This window comes from Diceros bicornis, chromosome 9 (genome assembly GCF_020826845.1).
Source record: "Diceros bicornis minor isolate mBicDic1 chromosome 9, mDicBic1.mat.cur, whole genome shotgun sequence".
In the NCBI taxonomy this organism is placed as follows: Eukaryota; Metazoa; Chordata; class Mammalia; order Perissodactyla; family Rhinocerotidae; genus Diceros; species Diceros bicornis.
The window spans coordinates 22,233,067-22,253,682 of record NC_080748.1 but is presented as its reverse complement, the minus strand read 5'-3'; the positions used below and the strand labels follow the sequence as shown (position 1 = coordinate 22,253,682).

General features: G+C 50.2%; 1 protein-coding gene and 1 pseudogene across 1 annotated transcript; both read left to right on the top strand.

The window, feature by feature from the left end:
* The first annotated feature begins 5,234 nt into the window (after positions 1-5,234).
* Positions 5,235-19,391, top strand: LOC131409897 (mitochondrial ornithine transporter 1-like). The gene is made up of 7 exons (XM_058547651.1): positions 5,235-5,656; positions 5,788-6,061; positions 6,325-6,449; positions 11,927-12,185; positions 15,933-16,102; positions 17,102-17,260; positions 18,809-19,391. Exons 3-7 carry the CDS (start codon positions 6,395-6,397, stop codon positions 18,931-18,933), a joined length of 768 nt encoding a protein of 255 aa, XP_058403634.1. The 5' UTR covers positions 5,235-5,656; positions 5,788-6,061; positions 6,325-6,394; the 3' UTR covers positions 18,934-19,391.
* The window catches only part of LOC131409910 (serine/threonine-protein phosphatase 4 regulatory subunit 2-like), a 51,253-nt pseudogene continuing 37,101 nt past the window's right edge, over positions 6,465-20,616 (top strand).

Below are 20,616 nucleotides of genomic sequence, written 5' to 3'. Positions count from 1 at the left end.
GTTGTCCAGGAACAGTCAATATTTGGAAATCCAACTAGCCAGGCTGGCAGTGGCATTCGCACACTGAGGTTTGCTCTTTGTGAAATAAGCCTCCAGAATAAACCCACGTCTCCAGCAGTTTTAGCTCACCATTTCAATTTACTTTGACTCCTCTAGCAAAAGTATTCACTTATTATGAACATCTTTCCAAAGGCAATGGACTGGCTGAAAGGCACAGAAAGGAGAGAATGGGGCTAGGTGTGGGGCCTTGCTTGTCATGAGGTTTCCTGATTTGCGTGGGGACTGTGTGTGTGGCAGAATGTCAGATGTGCTATTTCCCTTCTTTTCTCATAGGTGGAATAAGAGCTGTTTTGTCTCCACACCTTCCACGATGGGAAATTTTTATCTTTCTCCCTGTATGTACATGTATTTCCAGCTAATCTAGTTTAGGAACCAGGGCTAACTATAGTATCAAACATGTCCTAAAAGAGATGAATTACATATATGTGTTTATATAAAATAAATATAGATGTATGGTGTTAGTATAAATATGTAACACTTACTACGTGAAAATAAAGTTTAGTCCCCCTTGGAATACTAAAACGAGTAAGACTTCATGCTTGCCTCCAGGGGCTGGTGATCTGGTCGGGGCCACAGATGGGCTAATAAGTGAAATAACAAGATCCTCAAAGCAGTAGGTGCAAAGTGGCGCACTCTGAGGAGCCTCCGAGATCCCAGTAGCCTTTTGACAAGGTGTGCAGTGCCCAAAGCCAAAGGGCAGGGGCTGGGGCAGGGGCATCAACAGACCTGCAGCAGCACATACGGGAGATGGGGAGATGCGGCGGAGTGGGAAGTGGTTTTGTGCCCGTCAAATGAGACTGTCTAGATGCTTGCCTCTTCCCTCTCTATGTAAAATGAGTCATTCTCAGTACATTTGTATGCAAAATTGCTTTGGATTTTAAGTTTATCAGAGACCAGGATCATGTCACTCTAACGTGCATTGCACAGCATATGAGAGGACTATGTTGAAACAGTGCTTAGCAAATGATTTCTGGAGATGACAGAGAGGCTTCCAGGCAGACCCGTCCTCAGGCCGAATTCTGAAGCATCTGCAAGTTCCCTGGTCCCCACACCCCCACCTCCTCGCCTTTTCCTCCTCATTCTCTCCCTCACTGCCTTCTGGCTTCTCAGAGCCTCCCTGCGGTGGGCCTCACCCGGGCCTGACACCCTGGCGAAGCCTCCTCCCCAAATTAGGCTTCTCCTCCCTCTTCTGCCTGTCGAACTCCCTCTCTCTCGCCCGTCCTGGTGGACGGCTCTGTAATCAAACTAACTTACACTAATGTATGAAGGCCAAATTGCTGGCTTATTATACTAGCCATGGCAAGAAAATTTTTTAAAAGAAGAGCTTTTAACTTCCAATAAGCAAAGACTGTAGCTTCAGCTGAGATTGTTTCTTTTTGCTTTCCTGGCCCTCTCAAATTATGCCCTTGGGAAACTGCTTCTCGGCCTAGGAGTTAACTTACTCTGACCCTTGGACACATTTGTAATGTTCAAGTGCCCTCTGGGGGCAAAGATAATCTCACGTTACATAAAACATTTATACCGTGTGTGTGTGGGGGGTGAATCTGTGTTGTGGTGTGTGTGTGTGCATGCACGCGCCCCCACCAAAAGACTACAAATGGTTGGAACCTGTGCTGCGGGGTCCCATCCTTCCTCTCCCCCCACTTCTAGACCCCCAGTCCAAGCCACCGTTGTCCTGGGCCTTGACTATTTCAGTAGTCACCTAACTGGCCCCCTTCCCATCATTTTCACTCTGCTACAATTTCTTCTCTCCCCAGCCATCAAAGTGATCATTAGTAACTTAATTCAGACCATCTTCTTCACTTGTTTAAACTCCTGAACTGGCTCCTCATTGCACTTAATTTTTTTTCCCCAGAGGGTAAGATTTTACTTTAATGTTACATCAATCTCACAAATAAACCCAGCACCGCCAGAAACACTGAGCAGAAAAAGTGCCAATGCAGAGGCCTGGCACAGAAGGAGGGAGGAATCCAGCTCATCTCCCCCACGACCCTAGCCTGGAGAGGTATTTCTATTACACAAGAGTGAGGACAGCTGACATAGAAGCAATCCGGTCTATAGACACTTCGAGCTAAGAAATAGAAAATCTTACCAGGTGGGGTTCCGGCAGGGCCAGGAAACAGGCCCAAATGCCTTAAAGAGCACAGCCCTTGGCTACTGCTCTGCCCTCCTTCCCCACCTCTCTCCGCCCCTCACTCACTGCATTCCCACCACCAGGGCCTGCTTTCTGTTCTCCGTATAGGCACAATGCAGCCTTGCTTCAGGACCTTCAGCTTTGGCGGGGAATATTCTTTTGTCTGGAATATTCTCAAAGACTGTCCCAGGATTGGCTCCTTCCCGTCTTTCTAACTTGGCTCAACAGTCGCCTTCCCAGCGGTGCCACATCCAGTGAAGCCGACCCGCCCTCTCCACCGCGCTGCCTTCCCAGCGCTCCTCGCGCTCTGAAATGACGTCTGTTCGTTCACTCGGCGCTTTCACCGAGTGCGGTGGGCACTGTCCCGTGCACTCGGGACATGTCATGGTGCAGACAGACAAGCTCCCTGCCTCGGGGAGCTTACAGATCTTCTCAGTCCTGTGGTTTAGTCCTTTATCGTCAGCCTCCTCCACTGAAACGTAAGCTGTACGAGAGCAGGGGCTTCGGTCAGCCTTGTTCAAACTGCTTTACCCCCCGAGCCTAGAACAGTGCCTGGCACATCGTTCACGGTCAATCAATATTTGTTGACCGAAGAAGCAAATATTTATATTTCTTATTAGGGTTCACAAAATAACATTGTAAATTAAGTGCCAGAGAGCCATAGAAATAACCTACAATTCATTAGGAACTAAAAGATCAGAGGCCGGCTTAGAGTTACAGTTGTCATAGGCGGGTGCGCTTTCCCGAATGTCCTCTGTGGGATGGATTTCCTTGGGGGAGGCAGAATGTAAAATGTTTTATTTTGTTTCGTTTTTTTACCGGGTATTAGCGAATTTATTTTTCATCACTACCTCTCCAGTGCTTGCGTCCTCAATTATACCTTAAAATCAAGGCCTTGGGGCTTTGGGGGGAAAAAATAAAAATAAAATCTTTAAAAAAAAAAAAAATCAAGGCCTTGAGCCCCAAGTCCCAGCAAGGTTAACCAGCCCAGAGACTCAGTCCGTCCTCCTAACTCCTGATACCCGGCCCGCCTGAGGTCAGACTGCAGCCGAGGCTCGCCGAGGCCTCCGGGAACCTGCGGGGAGGGAAGCAGCCTGGAGGCCGGGCCCCGGCGCCCCGGCTCCTCCGGCTCCCGCAGCTCCCGGCGCCCCCGCGGCCTCAACGCACCGCCGACTTCCGTTGCCCCGGGAGGCACCTGCCGGCGCCGCGCCGCCCGCCCGTCCGTTGCGCCGCCGGTTCCTCGCCCGCTGGGTGCGCTCCCGCGCGGGGCGGGGCCGCGGCCGACGTGGGTGTTAAGAGGCCGCCCCGGCGCCGAGCGGGAGCCGAGAGCTGGCGGCGGAGCCCGAGCTGGGACGAGCGGGACGTGGCGGTGAGCTCAGCCCCGGCCCGGCGCTCGCGGGAGCCCGGTGGGCGTGGGGAGCGGGAGCGGGAGCGGGAGCGGGAGCGGGAGCGGGCGGGCCTCCCCGGTCGGGCGGCGCGACCTCCCCGGGCAGCCGGGCGGAGGTCCGGCGTCGGCCCGCCGCGCCGCGCACGTGCCCCGGGACCCGCGGCGCCCTTCGCCCTGGCGCCGCCGGGGGGACGGCGGGCTGGGCGGCCGCCTCCCCGCGGGGGTCACCTGCTGGAAAACGCTGCCCTCCTTTGCCCCCGTGGTGGCAGCTGGCCTCCGCGCTCCGCGCCGCCCGAGCGCTGGGGAGGTTGGAGGCGCCGATGAATGGGCGACTCCGGCAGGCTGCCGGGCCGAGTCAGCGGACGTTCGGCAAGTTGGAACTGGTTTCTCGCGCTGCCCCTGTGCGGACCAGGATCCCGGCCCGGAGGAGGAGCGCCTCGCCGGGCTGCTTGGGGGCGAGCCTGGTGTGCATCCGAGCGCCCCTGTGCTCCGGCCCCCGCCGCGCCAGCTTCAGCCTGAAGCTGGAATCTTCCGTGGCGGTTCGTGTAGGTGGTGGGAAGTGCCTCGTCGGATTCTCCCATACGAAGTTAATTTCCCTGAGGAACGAGAAGGATGTATGATTGGCGCTGTTGGCTGTCTCTCCCGAAGTGGGACCCTGGTGTAGTTTGAAAGAGGGGTAAAGGGACGCTGAAACGATTCCGTTTTTCTGTTCCAAGCGGTACCGAATGGGTTTCAACTCCTGCTGGTTAGTCTTGCCTCCCCCGAGCCGTACGTCTTCTTCAAGCCAAAACTACGCATCATTTGAATCAATTGCCCGCACCCTCTGAGTTAATCTGTTAGTTCCCATCACTGTTTACTATCCTAACAATTCTACAAGTAGTTATTTGTAGGATTTGGTGTGTTCAAGTCTGGCTTACCTAAAGCGTTGAATTCACCTTGATAACATATGCCTTTCTTTCCTTCTAAGAAAGAAATGCCCACAACAAAAGGAATGAACACACCAAAAGGCCACACTGGATGTGACCTGCCTGTGTGACTTCTCTCCCCACTCGCCCCCATTTTCCTCTGAAATGCAGGATTCAGTGTTTTTTTGTTTTTTCTTTTTGCCAGGTTGGAATATTCTGGAATGAAGTATTGGTTAGTAAGCACAGACCCAAAAGGTGAGACTTAAGTTGAATCCTCTCTCTACCCGTGGCTAGTCGTATGACCTTGGACAGGCCCTTGTCTTCCTGTGTTCTCCGTTTTCCATCTGGAAAAGGAGGAGAGTGGATTAGACTCTGATGTCCTTCTCTAGATGCCCGATGGCCACCACCTTATCAACCTTGGTAATTGGTCCTGCCTCTCCAGGCCCATCAATAACATAAAATCGGTGTCTTGTATGTTTCAGTTGCTTTATTAAGTACTGTGTTTTTCTTGTTGCTGGTTTTAAAAGTTTTTGTAAAGAAAGGAAGATTTTTGGTGTCTGGTCATTGGCAGCATGCTTCAAGTGGTTAAAAAACTTGTTGGCTAAGATTGTTTTCTGCTGGCGTTGAGGATGATGTTGGCGTTTGTCAATGACCCGGCAGCACCCCCCCCCCCAGAGGTGGCCTGACTGGGATCACACAGGTCTTCAGTGCAAGGAATAAAAATTCCTTGTTATTCACGGATAAGTCACTTAACATCGTTTGAACACCATACGGAATTGTCGCTGAATTGGTTATTTGAATATTCTATGTTAAGGAGCCAACTTTCCTTTTTCTAGTCGATGTTTATTAAGTCCATGCTCAGCAATAACTGATTTTTGTCTAAAAGTAGAGTAGTAGACTCTAGTTTTCCCAAACTTCCTAGGTTTCAGCCCAAACCTCCTGAATCAAGGTTTCCAGGAGGGAGGCCTGGTTATCCGAATCTTGAACAAGTGCCCCAGGTGGTTCTTATCCAGCAAATTTGGGACACGGTGGACCAGGTGTTGCTCTTCAGAGTGGTTGGTGGCCAGGCCTTATCCGCCTCATCTGCGAGGGAGCGGTCAAGACGGGCAGCGTTTCTGGCCCCAGCTGAGGCCTGTCGCCTCGGAATGTGCGTTTTAACGAGGTCCCCGGGTGATTTGAGTGCACGTTCACAGTTGAGCTCTGGAGGGGACTACGATGACAGTAACATTTGGTGCTGACGTGGCTATCTGTGGTGGCCTTTGTGTTATGATGACAATACTTTTATTATTCACCTTGTGTAGATGGGGACCCCCAGCTCTAGAGGCCCAGGGAGCCCCCTGGTGGCAGAGCAGGCATTCAGTGTCATCGGCCTGTGTTACTCAGCAGAGCTCCTGACCTGCTCCTTCCCAGACTGTTGGGTGACCTCCTCTTGGAGACCCAGCACAGGCCACTGTCTGGATTTCGGACTGAGCCTGGTGGACTGGTAGATCCACGTCACGTCTGAAAACTAATTCGATGTGAGCCATCTGTGGTTGGCTCACTTATTTGGCATTTGTTTCTAAGGTTTTCAGAAAGGTCGGTTGAGGTGCCCCCCTCCTGTGGCTGTGGTGTTGATACTCAGGGAAGGTTTTTCACCCGTGAGCTTTCCGTGGGGAGGTGGTGGGCGGGAGAGGGGAGGCCACGGCTAAGCTGCATGGACACCTTGAGCCCTCTTCCTTTGGAGCGAGTAGAGCCCCTTTCGCGGGTCCCAGAAGTTCAGGCCCGGTAACTAGGCAGCAGGCCTAGAGAAAGGGAGGCTGCAGGGGTCTGACTGATGGTGAACACTGCCCCCCTCCCAGGGATATGAGGCGCCTGTCCTAAGCTCCAGAGAGCTGCCTTCCACGGAGCCCAGCAGAGGAGCAGACGAACATGAAGTCCAATCCTGCCATCCAGGCTGCCATTGACCTCACGGCAGGGGCCGCAGGTAATCCCAGAGAAGACCCGTCCCCTCCTCCCAGTACCTTCTACAGGTGAGGTCGAGTGAGAGCGTGGTGAACGCGTTACCTTGGTCACTCCAGAGGCAATACGCCTTAACTCTGGGATGAAGCCATTTGATGGAAGTGTAGTACTGTGTCCAAGCATGGCAGAAGGTGGAGTAGTTCCCGTTGTGATAAAACTTGTTGAGTCGGGGTGCGGGCATAGCCAGTTTACAGCTGGAAGACATCGCAGCTCAGAGCTGACGTCCCTTGTCCATGGTCACACAGCTGGGATATGTGGGTGACGTGGGCTTCCACTCTGAGCCTGGCAGTCTTCAGAGCCCTTGTAGTGCAAAAATCACACCGTGCCATCTCTCCAGGGAAATCCCAGTTACTGACCTTCCTGCTGCCAGGGAGAGAAAGGAGGACACCCTTTAGAAGTGTCTTTGGTGAATGAGACTGACGTTCGACTGTGTCTTAAAGCCCTGAGAGGAAAGGAGAGGCCCTAGGATTTGTGGGGGAATGGTGGGCGGCCCCATGGGCGCAGGTCAGCACTCCCGGGCAGCACTTGCAACACGCAGGCTACTCTCTAAAGAGATCACCTTACTCAGCCTGAGGCGAATGGCAGAGGTGGACGTGCAGGGGTGGTAACTTGGTTCTCCAGGTTCCTGTGTTATTTTAGGGCTGGAGGACCACTGGAATGCTCATACTTCTCGGATGAAAACCCTGGTCTACCCTTGCCTCCCGCACCGATTCTTATAATGAGTCACAGCTCCCCGGAGTGGAGAGGCCAGGGGGGTGGCTTGCCCTTTGTCCTCTTATCTGGTGGGACCTCCTGGGTCAACAGCCCAAGTGTAGTCGGAGAGCCGCCTCCTCTTATCCTGTCCTTAATTATAAAAAAGAAGTCGGGTTCAGAGAGGAACAAAGTATTTTCCCATAATCCAAAGGTCGGCCAAGGTAGGCTAATGAGGAAGGCCAGAGGGGCTGGCCTGGTGGTGTAGTGGTTAAGTTCACAGGCTCCGCTTCAGTGGCCCCGGGTTCATGGGTTCTGATCCCGGGCGTGGACGTGGACCTACGCACTGCTCATTGAGCCATGCTATGATGGTGTCCCACATACAAAATACAGGATGATGGCCACAGATGTTAGCTCAGGGACAATCTTCCTCACCAAAAAAAAAAGGCCAGAGAGCACATTGCAGACGCTGATAAGAAGTGCAGGGGAGGGCACGGGCTCCCGGGTTAGAGAGCAAGAGAGCGCAAGGAGTGTCCCACTCCAGGAGCAGGGGAAACTTAGGGCCACCCGGGTTCTGCCCAGTGGCCTCTTGACTGCGTGACTTTGGGTCAGCCCCTCATCCTGCCGTGGAATCAAGCTGCAGCCCCCAGGCTCCCTTGCTCACATGCCACATTCAGAGGACACTGACCATGGGAACATGGAACCATTCGCCTGCCTCTGCATCCTCTTACCATTCTGTGAACCCTTTGGGCTCAGTTTTTGTTTCTGCAATGGGAGGGTATTTAACCACAGGAGATATTCTCAGGTTTTGGAATTAAATGGCCTTCAGTCAATCAAAGATATAGGATGTGCTATGATAGAATTAAGAGGCTTACCTTTTGCTAGAAAGGCATTTATGTGTGGACAGGTATTGGGGGCCACATTTATAATATACAGTAAATTTTAAAGATATAAATTGCAACAGTATTGTTGGGAGTCTGGTGTGTGAGGCATTTGCTGGTGGATGTGCTTCTCTGCAACAGTATTCACATGCGTCGGGCCCTTACACGACCAGCAGTTCATCTTCCCGATCACTGTGGGTGGGGGTTTCTTCCTGTGCTGGTGCGCAGGGTCGCCCCTCACTGCTGCAGCGCTGCCCTGGGTGGTTCTAACTTCCAAGGATAACCGGCTCCTTTGCAGGGGGTCTGAGCCTGTCCTGGCTCTGGGCAGAGGAGGTTCCCGTTAGTGACCTGAGAACTTTCTGCTGGGAGGCACATGGAATGCAAATGGGAGCAGCAGTCCCACTTGGGAGGGGTCCCTGTATTCAAATGATGGACCTAGAAGAGCTTTAGAGACCCCTGGCTCTAATGTTCATTGTATATGTAGAAAAAGAGGCCCAGAGAGGGACGGTGGATTTGTTCAAGGTTGCACAGCTAGATGGTATAAAGACAGGGCTAGGACTTTGGTTGCTTGGGTCCTTGTCTAGTTCCGTTGTCTGTTAATACTACATAATGGGCCAACAGCATTCCCAGAGAGGGGTGTTAGTTTGGAGCCTTGGCTGCCCCAGCCCCAGCTCTCTGGATGGGGAAACGGTTGGGCTTTGGGATCTTTCGGCTGGCTCTTGCCAAGAGGAGAGGACCACCCCTAGTGCTTTGTGTGCACAGTCCACCCAGGAGAGTGATTCCTGCCTGAGAGCAGAGCCAGTTGTGGTCTGAGGTGACGTGGCTGTAGCATACATAGTTCTTCTCCGTCTCTCCTTTTTCTTGTAAATGAACCTCCCCCACCAAACAGGTTTTCAGCCCCACTCCTCTCCTCTGAAGTGCCGGGAAGCCAGCACTGTCTATCTGTGCTGCTGTGGGAGAGATTCCAGAGAAGGATCGAGAGCCCCAGGCAGCCAGCAGGGGGAGGATTTGAAGGAGAGAGCTGGTAATTGGATAACCATTGAAATGAGGCAGCGTGCATCTCAAAAGTCAAGTGGCCTTGAAGGGAAACCTTGGTAGTGCTTTAAGACTTCGTGGTTTAGCAACTATGAAATAACACGCCCTACTCGGACTGCTCTGATGCAGTGTGCCTGTTTAACAGTGTACTGGGGGAATGTCACATTTTAGAGAATTGAAGTCTATCCTCTCAAATGTCAAAATTAAAAACAAACTGAGTCTTCTTTGATTGGAATGTTTTGAAAATGATGCACTTCTCTGTACTGTTAAATGGAACATTTAATGACTGCCCCCGGAGGGGTTTGAGGGTCCCGCCTCTGCGTGGGTGGAGCAGATCCTTCTGGTTGAAGGTCTGCGTCTGGAGTTTCACCTCTGCCCTCCCTCTGAGCTGTCCTGCCCCTCCAGTTTCCTCAGCTGCTCATCATTTGCTGACTCCACTGTGTCGAGGACTGAAAATCCCCGGCAGCAGCCTTGGTCAAGTGTAGGGAGCAGCACCACCTGAGCGCCTCTCTTACAGAATAAAATGCAACTGTGACACCTCCGAAAGGATGCAGAGGCTATCTCTGTTCGTCTCTTAAGGAGAAGGAGATGATCACAGGTCTGAGCTCCAAGCCAGTGGGAAGATATTTAATTCCTGTAAATTATTGCTTCATTAACTTGATAAATATCTGAAACCTGCTAGGTGTCGGGCTCAGCGGTTGGTGCTGGTGTTCAGAATAGTCATCATCCACTGGAGGGGGCATGGTGAGGGCTGCCACAGGGTCATTTGTGTGTGGTACGTGACAGAGGAAATCAGCTTACCTCCGTGGGTGCAAGGAGAGAATTGGAGCTGGCATTTGAAAATTCATTAGCCTCCTGCCTTCTCTCTGTTGGAAATGTAACTGTTACAGATATACGACCCATGCATATTGTTGTAATCTGTGATATCTGAACTGTTCAGGATGATTGGGTTAAAATATGGAAAACTTCCATGGGGCTGGCCCGGTGGCAGCGCAGTGGTTAAGTGCACGCGCTCTGCTGTGGCGGTCCGGGGTTCGCAGGTTCGGATCCAAGGCGCGCACCGACGCACCGCTTGTCAAGCCATGCTGTGGCGGCATCCCATATAAAGTGGAGGACGATGGGCATGGATGTTAGCCCAGGGCCAATCTCCCTCAGCAAAAAGAGGATTGGCATTCGATGTTAGCTGAGGGCTGATCTTCCTCACCAAAAAAAAATACAGAAAACTTCCAGTTAAAATATATATATTTTTAATACAGAGTAATGTTATATATAAAAATTAAAATCTTATGATACTCTGAATTATATGCTTAATTGAGCTTACCTGCATCTAGATTATCTAAATTATGTACCCACTTAAATCCTGACGTTCACCTCTTCTTTTGGAATGAATTATTTGGCTATAATTAGGATCTTTTTTGATTTTAGTCTAGCAGTACCTGAGAGAGAATAACTCTAATTACAGTAAAATCTTATTAAATTATAGTCCACCAATTCAGAATTGGTGATAATTTGGCAAGACAAAGCAGAAATATATCGTTCCTCTCCTAGAAGGAACAAACAATAGTGATAGGGTCACGGAGATCAGACTTGTGATCGCTTCAAGGAGAGGTCAGACAGCTTTCAGACTCTTTGGACGTGTCTGTTTCTCTGCCAATAGTTAATTGGGAGTTATTCTTGACAGCCCCTCCCCCATCTCTCCTTTCCACAGCTTAGTTGGAGTAACTATGTATAATGTGAAAGTTGGGAAACTGCATTTCTTAAATATTTTATGTAAGCCTTCTCTTCAATTTTGATGAGGCTTTAATAACCTCATCCAGTGGTTATGTTTCCTGACACAAGCAGGGCACGTCTGGGGCCCAAGGAAAGTGGAAGGCGTTCGCCAGTGGCGGTTCCCAGAATGCTGACCCCAGTCCAGGGTCTGGGGACATTATAGAGGCGTTATGGCTCATTCTTTTCCCTACCTTCAGAATTTTTATTGAAGGCATCTAATGCAATTTAGATTCTGCTGTATTTAACACTCTTAGAGTATAAAAGCTTATAAATATAGGGTTTGTGTCAAGCAGAGGTAAGTTTCAGTCCGTTCCCTGTTGGAATGCAAATCATTAATGGGGACAGTCCAAATTAGAGGTTTTTTCATAGGGTCAAATATTTAGCTCCTCAGGGATTAATTAGCCAGGCTCTTTGTTTTCTTTATCTGCTGCCTGTTCCTCTTTTGCTTTTCTGATGGTCATCAGTCCCACTGGGCATTAGGCAGAATGATGAACTGTTCCCGGATTTCTCCCCTCCTCCCTTTTATAATGCCACACACACACACACACACACACACACACACACACACACACACACTGCTGTTTATTAACCACTTGTTGTGTAGCAGGCATTAGGTTAAGCCTTCTCATCCAGTTTTATTTAGTCCTCACACTAACCCCCGAGATGGACACAGCTCAGGAGTTGAGTCTTAGAAGTCACATCGCTTGTCCAGGGTCTCACAGCAGAGCCGGGCTTCAAGCCCAGGTCCCTCTGACCCCATTGCCGATGCTCCTGAACACACACCCCACCTTTGCATCCCGTAGCTTTCACTGTTGAGCACACATCTGTCCCCTACCACGTGTGAGCTCCTGCAGGGCTGGAGCTGGCTGCTGGGCACGTTAGGGAACTCCTAGAAGTGGTTTATTGGACTCGGCTAGAAGATATGGGGGAAAGAGGTGAAAATGAACTGAAGCAGAGGTGAGCCCTGGCATAGGCTGCCTGTCCCTCGTTTCCGTGGGTAGTTGGGGCTGCGCTCTGAAACACTGCTGTAGACGTGTGCTGGAGAAGGACTCTGCCCTGCTTGCAGGGGGCACAGCCTGCGTCCTGACTGGGCAGCCCTTCGACACCATGAAAGTGAAGATGCAGACGTTCCCTGGCCTGTACAGGGGCCTGACCGACTGCTGCCTGAAGACCTACTCCCAGGTGGGCTTCCGGGGCTTCTACAGGGGGACCAGCCCGGCGCTGATCGCCAACGTCGCCGAGAACTCGGTCCTCTTCATGTGCTACGGCTTCTGCCAGCAGGTGGTGCGGAAAGTGGTTGGATTGGACAAGCAGGCAAGGCTGAGGTGAGTCGAGGACACTGACCCTCTTTCTGTTTGTTTTAAAAAACAATACTGTTGTTGTGATTTTTATGATACCTTACGGGCAAGGATGTTTCGTTTTTTAAAATAACTGCTTTCTTTCTGATTATGAAGTCATACCCCGTCGTTGTATAAAACTTGGCAAACACGTATGCGTTATGCAAAAGGAGAATTGCCCACGACCCACCATGGAGAACGAACCGCCCTTACGTGCTGGTATTCTTCAGGAAATGCTTTTCAGGTGCTGATGGTGGTGCTACTTCTCTCGTGGGCAGAAGTGCTGGACTGAAACCATAGACACAACTTGTGATCCACCTTTTGGGCTCCAGTTCATCAGCAAAGTGCAGAGCATTGGAAGAAGTTGCCTGAGCCAACTAGGTTTGAGGAGAAACTTGGAATTTTAGGAAGGGTCAGACGCATCTGAGAAGATGCAGGTGAACCTACTGTTTGGCCAAGTCTGTCCCAAACATCCGACTTGAGCTTGTGCTTGGTCATCCCTTGGGTATTTATGATACAGAGACTGAAAAGAATTTGGAAATCATGGAGATGTTTAGCCATCCCTCCTTTGAAGATTGATTTGTTTTAAATCACTTAAAATTACTGTATCAGCTTCATGGTTGCAAAGGGTGGTCTTATTGGTTGTTTTGGTAGGAGTTTGAAACCCTATGCAGCTACAGGTCCCACATGACTAAAGTGGGTTCCTTTTCTGTAGAAATGTTCTCTCGGGGTGACTAGAGGTCTAAAGATGTGCCCTTTTGTAGACAGGAATTCCATCTTGATGGATGGAGCTTGTTTTTAGAGGCCTGGGACTGGATGAGATCCCCCAGGGAGACAGTGTCTATAGAGGGCTGAGCACCGGTGCTGGGACCCTCCAGCACAGAGGGGTCAGGAAGGAGAGGAAGGAATAAGCAGGAGACAACCCAGGAGGCTGTGGTCCCCACGACAGAAACTGACAGAAGGGACACTGTAGGGACTGTAGCTCTGCCCACTCCAGGGAGAAACCTTCTACTCGAGGAGACCTGGAGTGTAGGTCTCCTTCAGCATCCTTTGAGAGGGACAAATGAGGGGAGAAGACAGGGACACAGTGAGCAACCACAAGAGATTCTGGAGGGAGTCCTGCAGGAAAGAAACCATCCTGTTTCACTTGGCCTAACCCAGCTCTCTCATCTTTTTGAACCTGTGGGGCTGCTGCTTTTTCATCCTGCAGACAGCGTTTGCTCGTTAGCTATCGGGAAATGCTGCCTTAGTTTACACAGCTCTGACGTGTATGTCGTGGTTCTAGCCGTCACCCTGGTCCTGTGAGGGGAGCAAGGCAGGTGGTGGTGTCTGTGTGGGACACGGGGAGACTGGAGCGCAGACACGGATGGGCTCGGGATCACTGGTTAGTAACCGAGAAAGCGGGACGCAAAGCCGTGTCTTCTGAGCCCCCGTCCAGCAGTCTTTCCCTACAGCCACATGCGGGGCTCCGGAATGTTTCGTAGGGGTCAGAGCTAGAGAAAAGATTAGTAAGCAGAAGTAGTGAAAAGAAAAGTGCCTGTGAGAACCCGGTGGATTTCTGCAGTGACATCGTCAATATTTGTCTGCTCTCGGTCTGCGCTATCCTGCCTAGTGTTCCCCTTGGACCTTTGGCTGGACGGGGTGGTACACAGCAGGGGTGTCCAGGTACATGTTTGTCGAATGGGTGGCAAACAGTCGGTTCTTACAAAATCCCATCCCACGCCTGGCGCCGTTTCCATTCCAGTTCCGCACGTTTCCGCCGTGGGCCCAGCCGGGGGTGCGCGGCCCTCAGTTAGTGCGCTGGCAGAGGAGGGGGTTCATTAGAGAGCCAGAGTCCACTGCACGTCTGGTGTGGCCTTGTGGTTGCCTTGTAACAATGTGCTTGGTGTTCACTCAGCGTCCGAGCCGTTACTGCATCTTAGATTGACCAGCCAGCTGCGTTTATTGGTGCCACCTTTGTTCCAGCAAACCTGGCAAACTGGGACCCTCGTGGACTATTGCCCGTCAGCAGGTTGACAGAGAGACCCTGAGGGAGGCAAGCGTGGACCTGCAGGCTGGCCGGAAGACGGCGGAAACCATTGAAGCTTTGGTTTTGACAAACGAGCCAAGTAGGAGTGGAGGGGAAGGAACGGAGTGAGCGGCGGTGGGCAGTGTCCACACACTGGAAAGCCGTGTGCACGTACAGTGGTGTGTCTGGCTGTCGTCTGGAAATGGTTTGACCTTTAATTCTCTAAGATCAAAAGGAAGTCCATACTGCAGGCAGTGTCTTCCTCCTGCAAGAAAGCCTCACCCCGAGCCAACTCGTAGAAACCTGGGTTTGTAGTAACAGGCCAGCTCGGCCCCTGGGGGCCCGCCTTACATCCACCTGCGTCACCGAATGGGGCACAGGAGGTCGGGGCTGAGATGGGAGGCAGGCCTTGATTTTATACTGATGTTTGACGTTAATGTATGTGACTGTTAGTTTAATGTAACTTTAGGACAACTGGATGTGGTAGGTCTATTAGGCTTTTGCTCACAGTTTGGAGAAAAATCGTTAGGGAATCTCTCTCCCTTGGGCAATCAGCTGAGGGGATGACCTCCTAGGGCTCTTCTGGAAATGTGTGACACGTCTTGGTTGTCCAGTGACAGCAGGATGCTGGTATTTAACAGGTGAGCACCAGGGAGCCAGTTGTCCTGCTGTGAGCAGTTCAGTAATTCCCGTCCTAGGAAGGATTGCCGCGTCAAAACCCCGTCCCAGGGTTTGGAAAGGATCTTCTTTTCTGACCCCTGGGAACTCTCCGAGAAGTCTTCTGGCAATTTGTTTCTCAGACTTTCCCCCTTATTCTTGGACTCGCATTGGATTCCAGTTTCACAACCCTGCTGGGGACTGTGGCTGGTGGTACTAAACCCACAGGAGATGAGGCGAATGCTTCCATTTTTGGACTAAAGTGCATTCATTCCTCCGTCTCGATTTGCGTCGGGATAGTTAAAAGCAGGTGGCCGTTATCCCCTCAGGGCTTGATCTTTATTGGTCCAAACCGAGTCACCTGCTCTTTGAGAACAGAATGAGGAGCCAGGGGTTCACCAAGCCTACCGAGGGTGTGGTTTCTGGCGCTCTCCTTCCTGCCGTGGCGCACGCCACCAGGAAGAGGAGTCTGGACGGAAGGAGTCCTGCGTTCCGGCTGCTGCAGGGGCCTGATCTGCTAAAGTAAAAACTCGTGCACACTTATCTCTCTAGGAACTAAATCCTCGGTGCTTCTTGCCTTTCAGGAGCTGTAGCTCCGTTCTTAGAATTTCTTTTGTCTTGATTGTTACTTGCTCATTTCCCTGCACTAACACAAAGCAAACAAACCCTAAACACCTGAACAAATTCTCTCCAAACACCAGATCAAAAGAAAGGTCGGGGAGCTAGGAACTGAGGGAGGTAAGAGACTGGGCAATATGATACCATTTTATTCTTGCTGAGTTTGGACAACCCCTTATTGTAATTTCACTTATTCACTATCGAAAAAATGGGTCTTAGCTCTCTTACATCTTTGATAATGACTTCTAGAAATGTATTCATCCATTTTAATAAGATTTCTTTACCCTAGAGTAGTTCAGGAGAGAAAACTTGTTATAAAATCATTGTATCTGTGCTTCTCTGAGATTTCCTTCCACAGCAGCCTTTTAGAACTCTGGTTTTCTGTCTACAGAACTAGCTGCTTCCCTGCTGCTTCGCCTGCCGTGACTGTCTCTCTCTCTGTCTCCTCCCAGTACAGTGTGGTCTGTTGTGAAGAGCATCCTTAGAAAGGATGGCCCCTTGGGCTTCTACCATGGACTCTCGAGCACTTTACTTCGAGAAGTCCCCGGCTATTTCTTCGTCTTCGGCGGCTATGAACTGAGCCGATCGTTTTTTGCATCCGGGAGATCAAAAGATGACCTAGGTGAATGTATTTGCAAGGACAGCAGGTGGGGTGATGGTGTCCGCTTCCCATGGTGGGCTTGCTGCAGATTCTGTGCACTCTGCGCCCCCTTGTGGGGGTCCACCTGGCACTGGGGAGTTTCTGGATCCCAGAGAGTAACATGGCCTAACAATTTCTAGCACCTTCCTCTGGGCTTGGCAATTTCCTCAGGACAGGGGCTGAAGCAGTTCATCCCGAACTTCTTTCCTGGAATAACATTTGTGAATTTCCTCTGGATCTGTTTTAGGGAAGAAGAAATATATAAATTGCTTTCCCTGTGGGAAATCACCAATAAGGGAGGAAATCACCTACAAATCAGCTTGCAATAAGCTTGAAACTTGGTAATAAACCTTGAAAGTGTTTTGAGAGCAGTGAAAAGTGTAGTTCTTTCTGGCTTATCCTCTGTAGCTGCTGGACGCAACCGTACCAACGTTTGGCTCACAGAGTGATTACTTTTCTCTTAAGCACCTCCCTTCAGTGTTGGTGGACCTATTCTGGGGTTAGTCACGCTCCCAGGCTTAACTATCCTGTTAATAAGACAACTTTGGTTCTCATGGTGAAGGAAGAGTCAGGGCTGCGGGGCATTAAAATATTAAAATGCTTAAGAGAAAGCTGAAAAACGCCTCGGGCTGTGTTTCACTGACCTCTGTTCTCATTCCTCATGGTGAGGGGTTGCCGTGCTGCTGGGGGCCTGCTGGTTCTGGGGGCCAGCCCTCTGGAGGATGGGGCAGGAGGGCCACAGTGCCACAATGACCAGCCGAAACACGACCCTCACTAGGGCTTCTTGTCCTGGCTTGATGAGGGGTAGACCCAGACCACCAAACGGAACCTTGTTCTCTTAGAGCTTTGACAGTCTCCTCAGGGAACTGTGTTCTGCAGCATTTTTATTTGCACCTACCTGTGGCCACTACTGTTGGCCTCTGGAAATGTCACATCAGCTGTTCTTGAGACAGAATACTGTTTGCTAATTTTCTTTTCTAGGCCCTGTCTCTTTGATGGTAAGTGGCGGCATTGGTGGCATCTGCCTCTGGCTTGCTGTATACCCAGTGGATTGTGTAAAATCCAGAATTCAAGTTCTTTCCATGTCTGGGAAACAGGCAGGATTTCTCAGAACCTTTATAAGTGTTGTGAGAAGTGAAGGTGAGTCTGGTCATTGCAGAAACAGAGGAGGTGTGTATGGAGTGACCGGTCATTTCGCTGCTGGTCTTGTTGAGGTGGATCAGGTGGTCTCCTGATTGCTCTCCTCCGCCGCCTCATATCCCTTTTCTGGTACTGTATATTAATCCACCTTTGTGGATGCCTGTTTCCAACCCCCTTTCTTGAGTTTGCTTTCATTATTCTCAAGAATATTTAAAGTTCTTATTCCTAACCCCTGGACCAGGTACCACCTGTCAGGATTCTTTGTTCTAAATAGCCTGGAAGGGATTTTTAAAATACGGGCTTTGTCTAAGGGAAGGGATGTTTTGAAGTTAGCACAACTTGTTTTACTTAATAGAGATATTAGCAGAAGATGATCTCTAAGAACCACAAAGGAACATAAAAGAATAGATGACATTCTTAATGCTAAGACTTCTGGAATTAGAAACGCGCTAAGCGGGGCCGGCCCCGTGGCTTAGCGGTTAAGTGCGCGCACTCTGCTACTGGCAGCCCGAGCTCAGATCCGGGTGCGCACCGATGCACGGCTTCTCCGGCCATGCTGAGGCCGCGTCCCACATACAGCAACTAGAAGGATGTGCAACTATGACGTACAACTATCTACTGGGGCTTTGCGGGGGAAGAAAAAGGAGGAGGATTGGCAATAGATGTTAGCTCAGAGCCGGTCTTCCTCAGCAAAAAGTGGAGGATTAGCATGGATGTTAGCTCAGGGCTGATCTTCCTCACCAAAAAAAAAAAAAAAAAAGAAACGCACTAAGCAACTTGTGAAGGTGATATGCTGTTAATATTTAGAGTTATGCAGGAGGATAAAGATTTTCTAATTAATGTTTGTATAAAACCAGTTTTAGCCTACTAGTGAGTAAAGATCTGTCCCTCCAGCATCCACTATACATCTTAAAACTTGGGATGTGAACTTCTCTGCCTTGATTTTGAGAGAGAGAGCACGGTAACAGTTTGCAGAAACTGTTTAATTTGTATCCCAAATAGAGCACAGACATCTTGTATATTACTGATAGTAACCCCTCTTTAAATTTCCATAACACTTTAGTTTTACGAAGTATTCACACCTCCCTTATCTGACTAGTTCTGCATAACTACCTTGGGCAGTGCTGATACTAGAAACAGGTCTCTGACTTCAACACCAGTGCTCCTTCTGGCCCCATGCCTCGTGGTCCTCGCCCCCAGGAGAAGCTGCAAAGCTGCTGCCCCCTGTGGCCCTATGGATGCCTTCTGTCGGCCCGTGTGAGGCCTCAGCTCTTCCCAATCCATTTACCAGGAGTTAACCAGGCGTGGAATTGGTATATGTTACCTAAGCATCAACCAGCTTTGCTGGGAGACCTAACGCTTGTCTTGTCTCCGTTAGTCTGTTTAGTTCCGTTAGTCTGGGGAAACCTGGAAATAAGTCCTTCCATCACTTGTGGTTTTTAGTGCTGTTGTCTGGATTTGGAAGTGTAAAAATATCTACACTGTGCAGCTTCGTGGGGCATCTCCAAGGAGGGGAGTCTGAGTCTTTGATCACCTTTTATCTTCTAGGAATAACAGCCTTATATTCTGGCCTGAAACCTACCATAATCCGAGCGTTCCCTGCCAGTGGGGCACTGTTTTTGGCCTACGAACACAGCAGGAGGTTAATGATGAGCCAGTTGGAAGCTCACTGAAGTGTTCTGGTGAACCTGGATCTGAGTGCAGGCATTTGAGGACTACGTTCATCTCAGGGTTTCCTGAAGCACAGGACCAGTGTGGAAATACTTTGATTTTGTGGGAATTTTGTTTTGTCTTCCCTTCTTCTGCTTTAAATCCTAAGCTTTATGGAAGGAGCCCTATTTTACATCATACGTTTCTGCTCATAATGGTACTGAAATAGGAAAGTTACTGCTCTTCTCCTTGGTGGGACACGGGGTGAGCTGCTGGCCCTCTGTGCCTAATCTGAAAGGCTGGATATAGTTGTACGAGGGCTTTTGCACGACCGTGTGTGTGTACACGCAGCCTGGACGGTTATGAGTTGTGAGTGAAGCACAACTTGGTTCCCTGTTTAACCTCAAATCTCACCAGAAAAACCCAGAGGTGTAACTGTGTTTCACAAAGATGGTTATAAGTGATGGCTTAACCCACTCTCTATGTACGGTCTCTTCTAAAATCTGCTTAGCACCTGCACTATACTAAGTGGTTCAAGTTTTTAAAAAGTGTTCCTGTGGTTCTTGAAAACTAAAATATCCATCTAGATTTATAGAGGAGACTATACCTGCATACTGGTGTGGCTTCCACGTTCTTGATTTAAGTTTCAGAGTAGGCATCCTGGGTTTCCCCAGATGCTCTACTGTTAAAATAGTGCCATTCATTTTCTAGGTGGGGTCATATTCCCCACTGTGATGCCTTGTCGGGTGTGGCCTAGAGCACAGGCCTTCGAGAAGCCTTTACCTATGCCACCTTCCCTCCTCCTCTCCCCAAGAGCTTCCTCTCTGCTGGGCTTTAGGTTGAGGAAGGGGCTGAAGGGGGTGCTGTGCTGCTGTGCTTTGGGAAGACCTTGTGGCTGACAACAGCCCTTAGCTTCTGTCTCGGTCCTGGCCTGGGTGGGATTCCAGAGTATTGTGTTGGACCATCTGTGGGCTATTGATCTACTTTGAGCTGCTCACTCATTGCCCCCACCAATTGGAAACCCATCCAGGAAGCAGAGTGCCAAAGCCAAGAGAAGCCCTCGTCCCCCGTCTGGTGACTGAGTGACAGTGCTCATGGATGGAGTCCTCCCATCTCAGAACCAGACACAATGTAGTGTCTGCACTCTACTGTGAGTACTGTCAGGGCTGAGCCATTCTGAAGTTGATCTCGGGATCCACACTCCATGCCGTGCTTTTCCAGTGTTGGAGCTTTTACTTTTGGTGCTGGCAGTCAGTGAATTTGAATGATGATCGTATATGGGGTGTTCTTTATAAAGCAATGAAACAAGAAGGGTAGTTTTGTGAAACTATGCCGTATGTGTGTACTGACAACAACAGGAAACCCCGGTTCATCTGATGCCCAGACTTGGGGATGGGCAGCTGTTCTTTGGCACCTGGTGTGAGAGAGTCCTTCTTGTCACCGCTAAAGTCAGCCACCTCATTCCGTGCTGCTCCTAGGCTGGCAAGGGTTCTCGCAATAAAGTGTGCTTAAGCAGCCCGTAAGGCTCAAAGCAAGCAGCCTGACAGTGTTAATAGTAGTCCATACATGTGTGCCTGTCCCTGTTGGCAGAATGTAGTTTTTCTACCTTACTTTTCTCTCCATACTTACGGTCAGTAGCTGCTGAGTGGTGCTTCACGTGAACAGTCCTGGCTTGAAGCAAAATAGAAGATGGGCCTGGCTTCCGC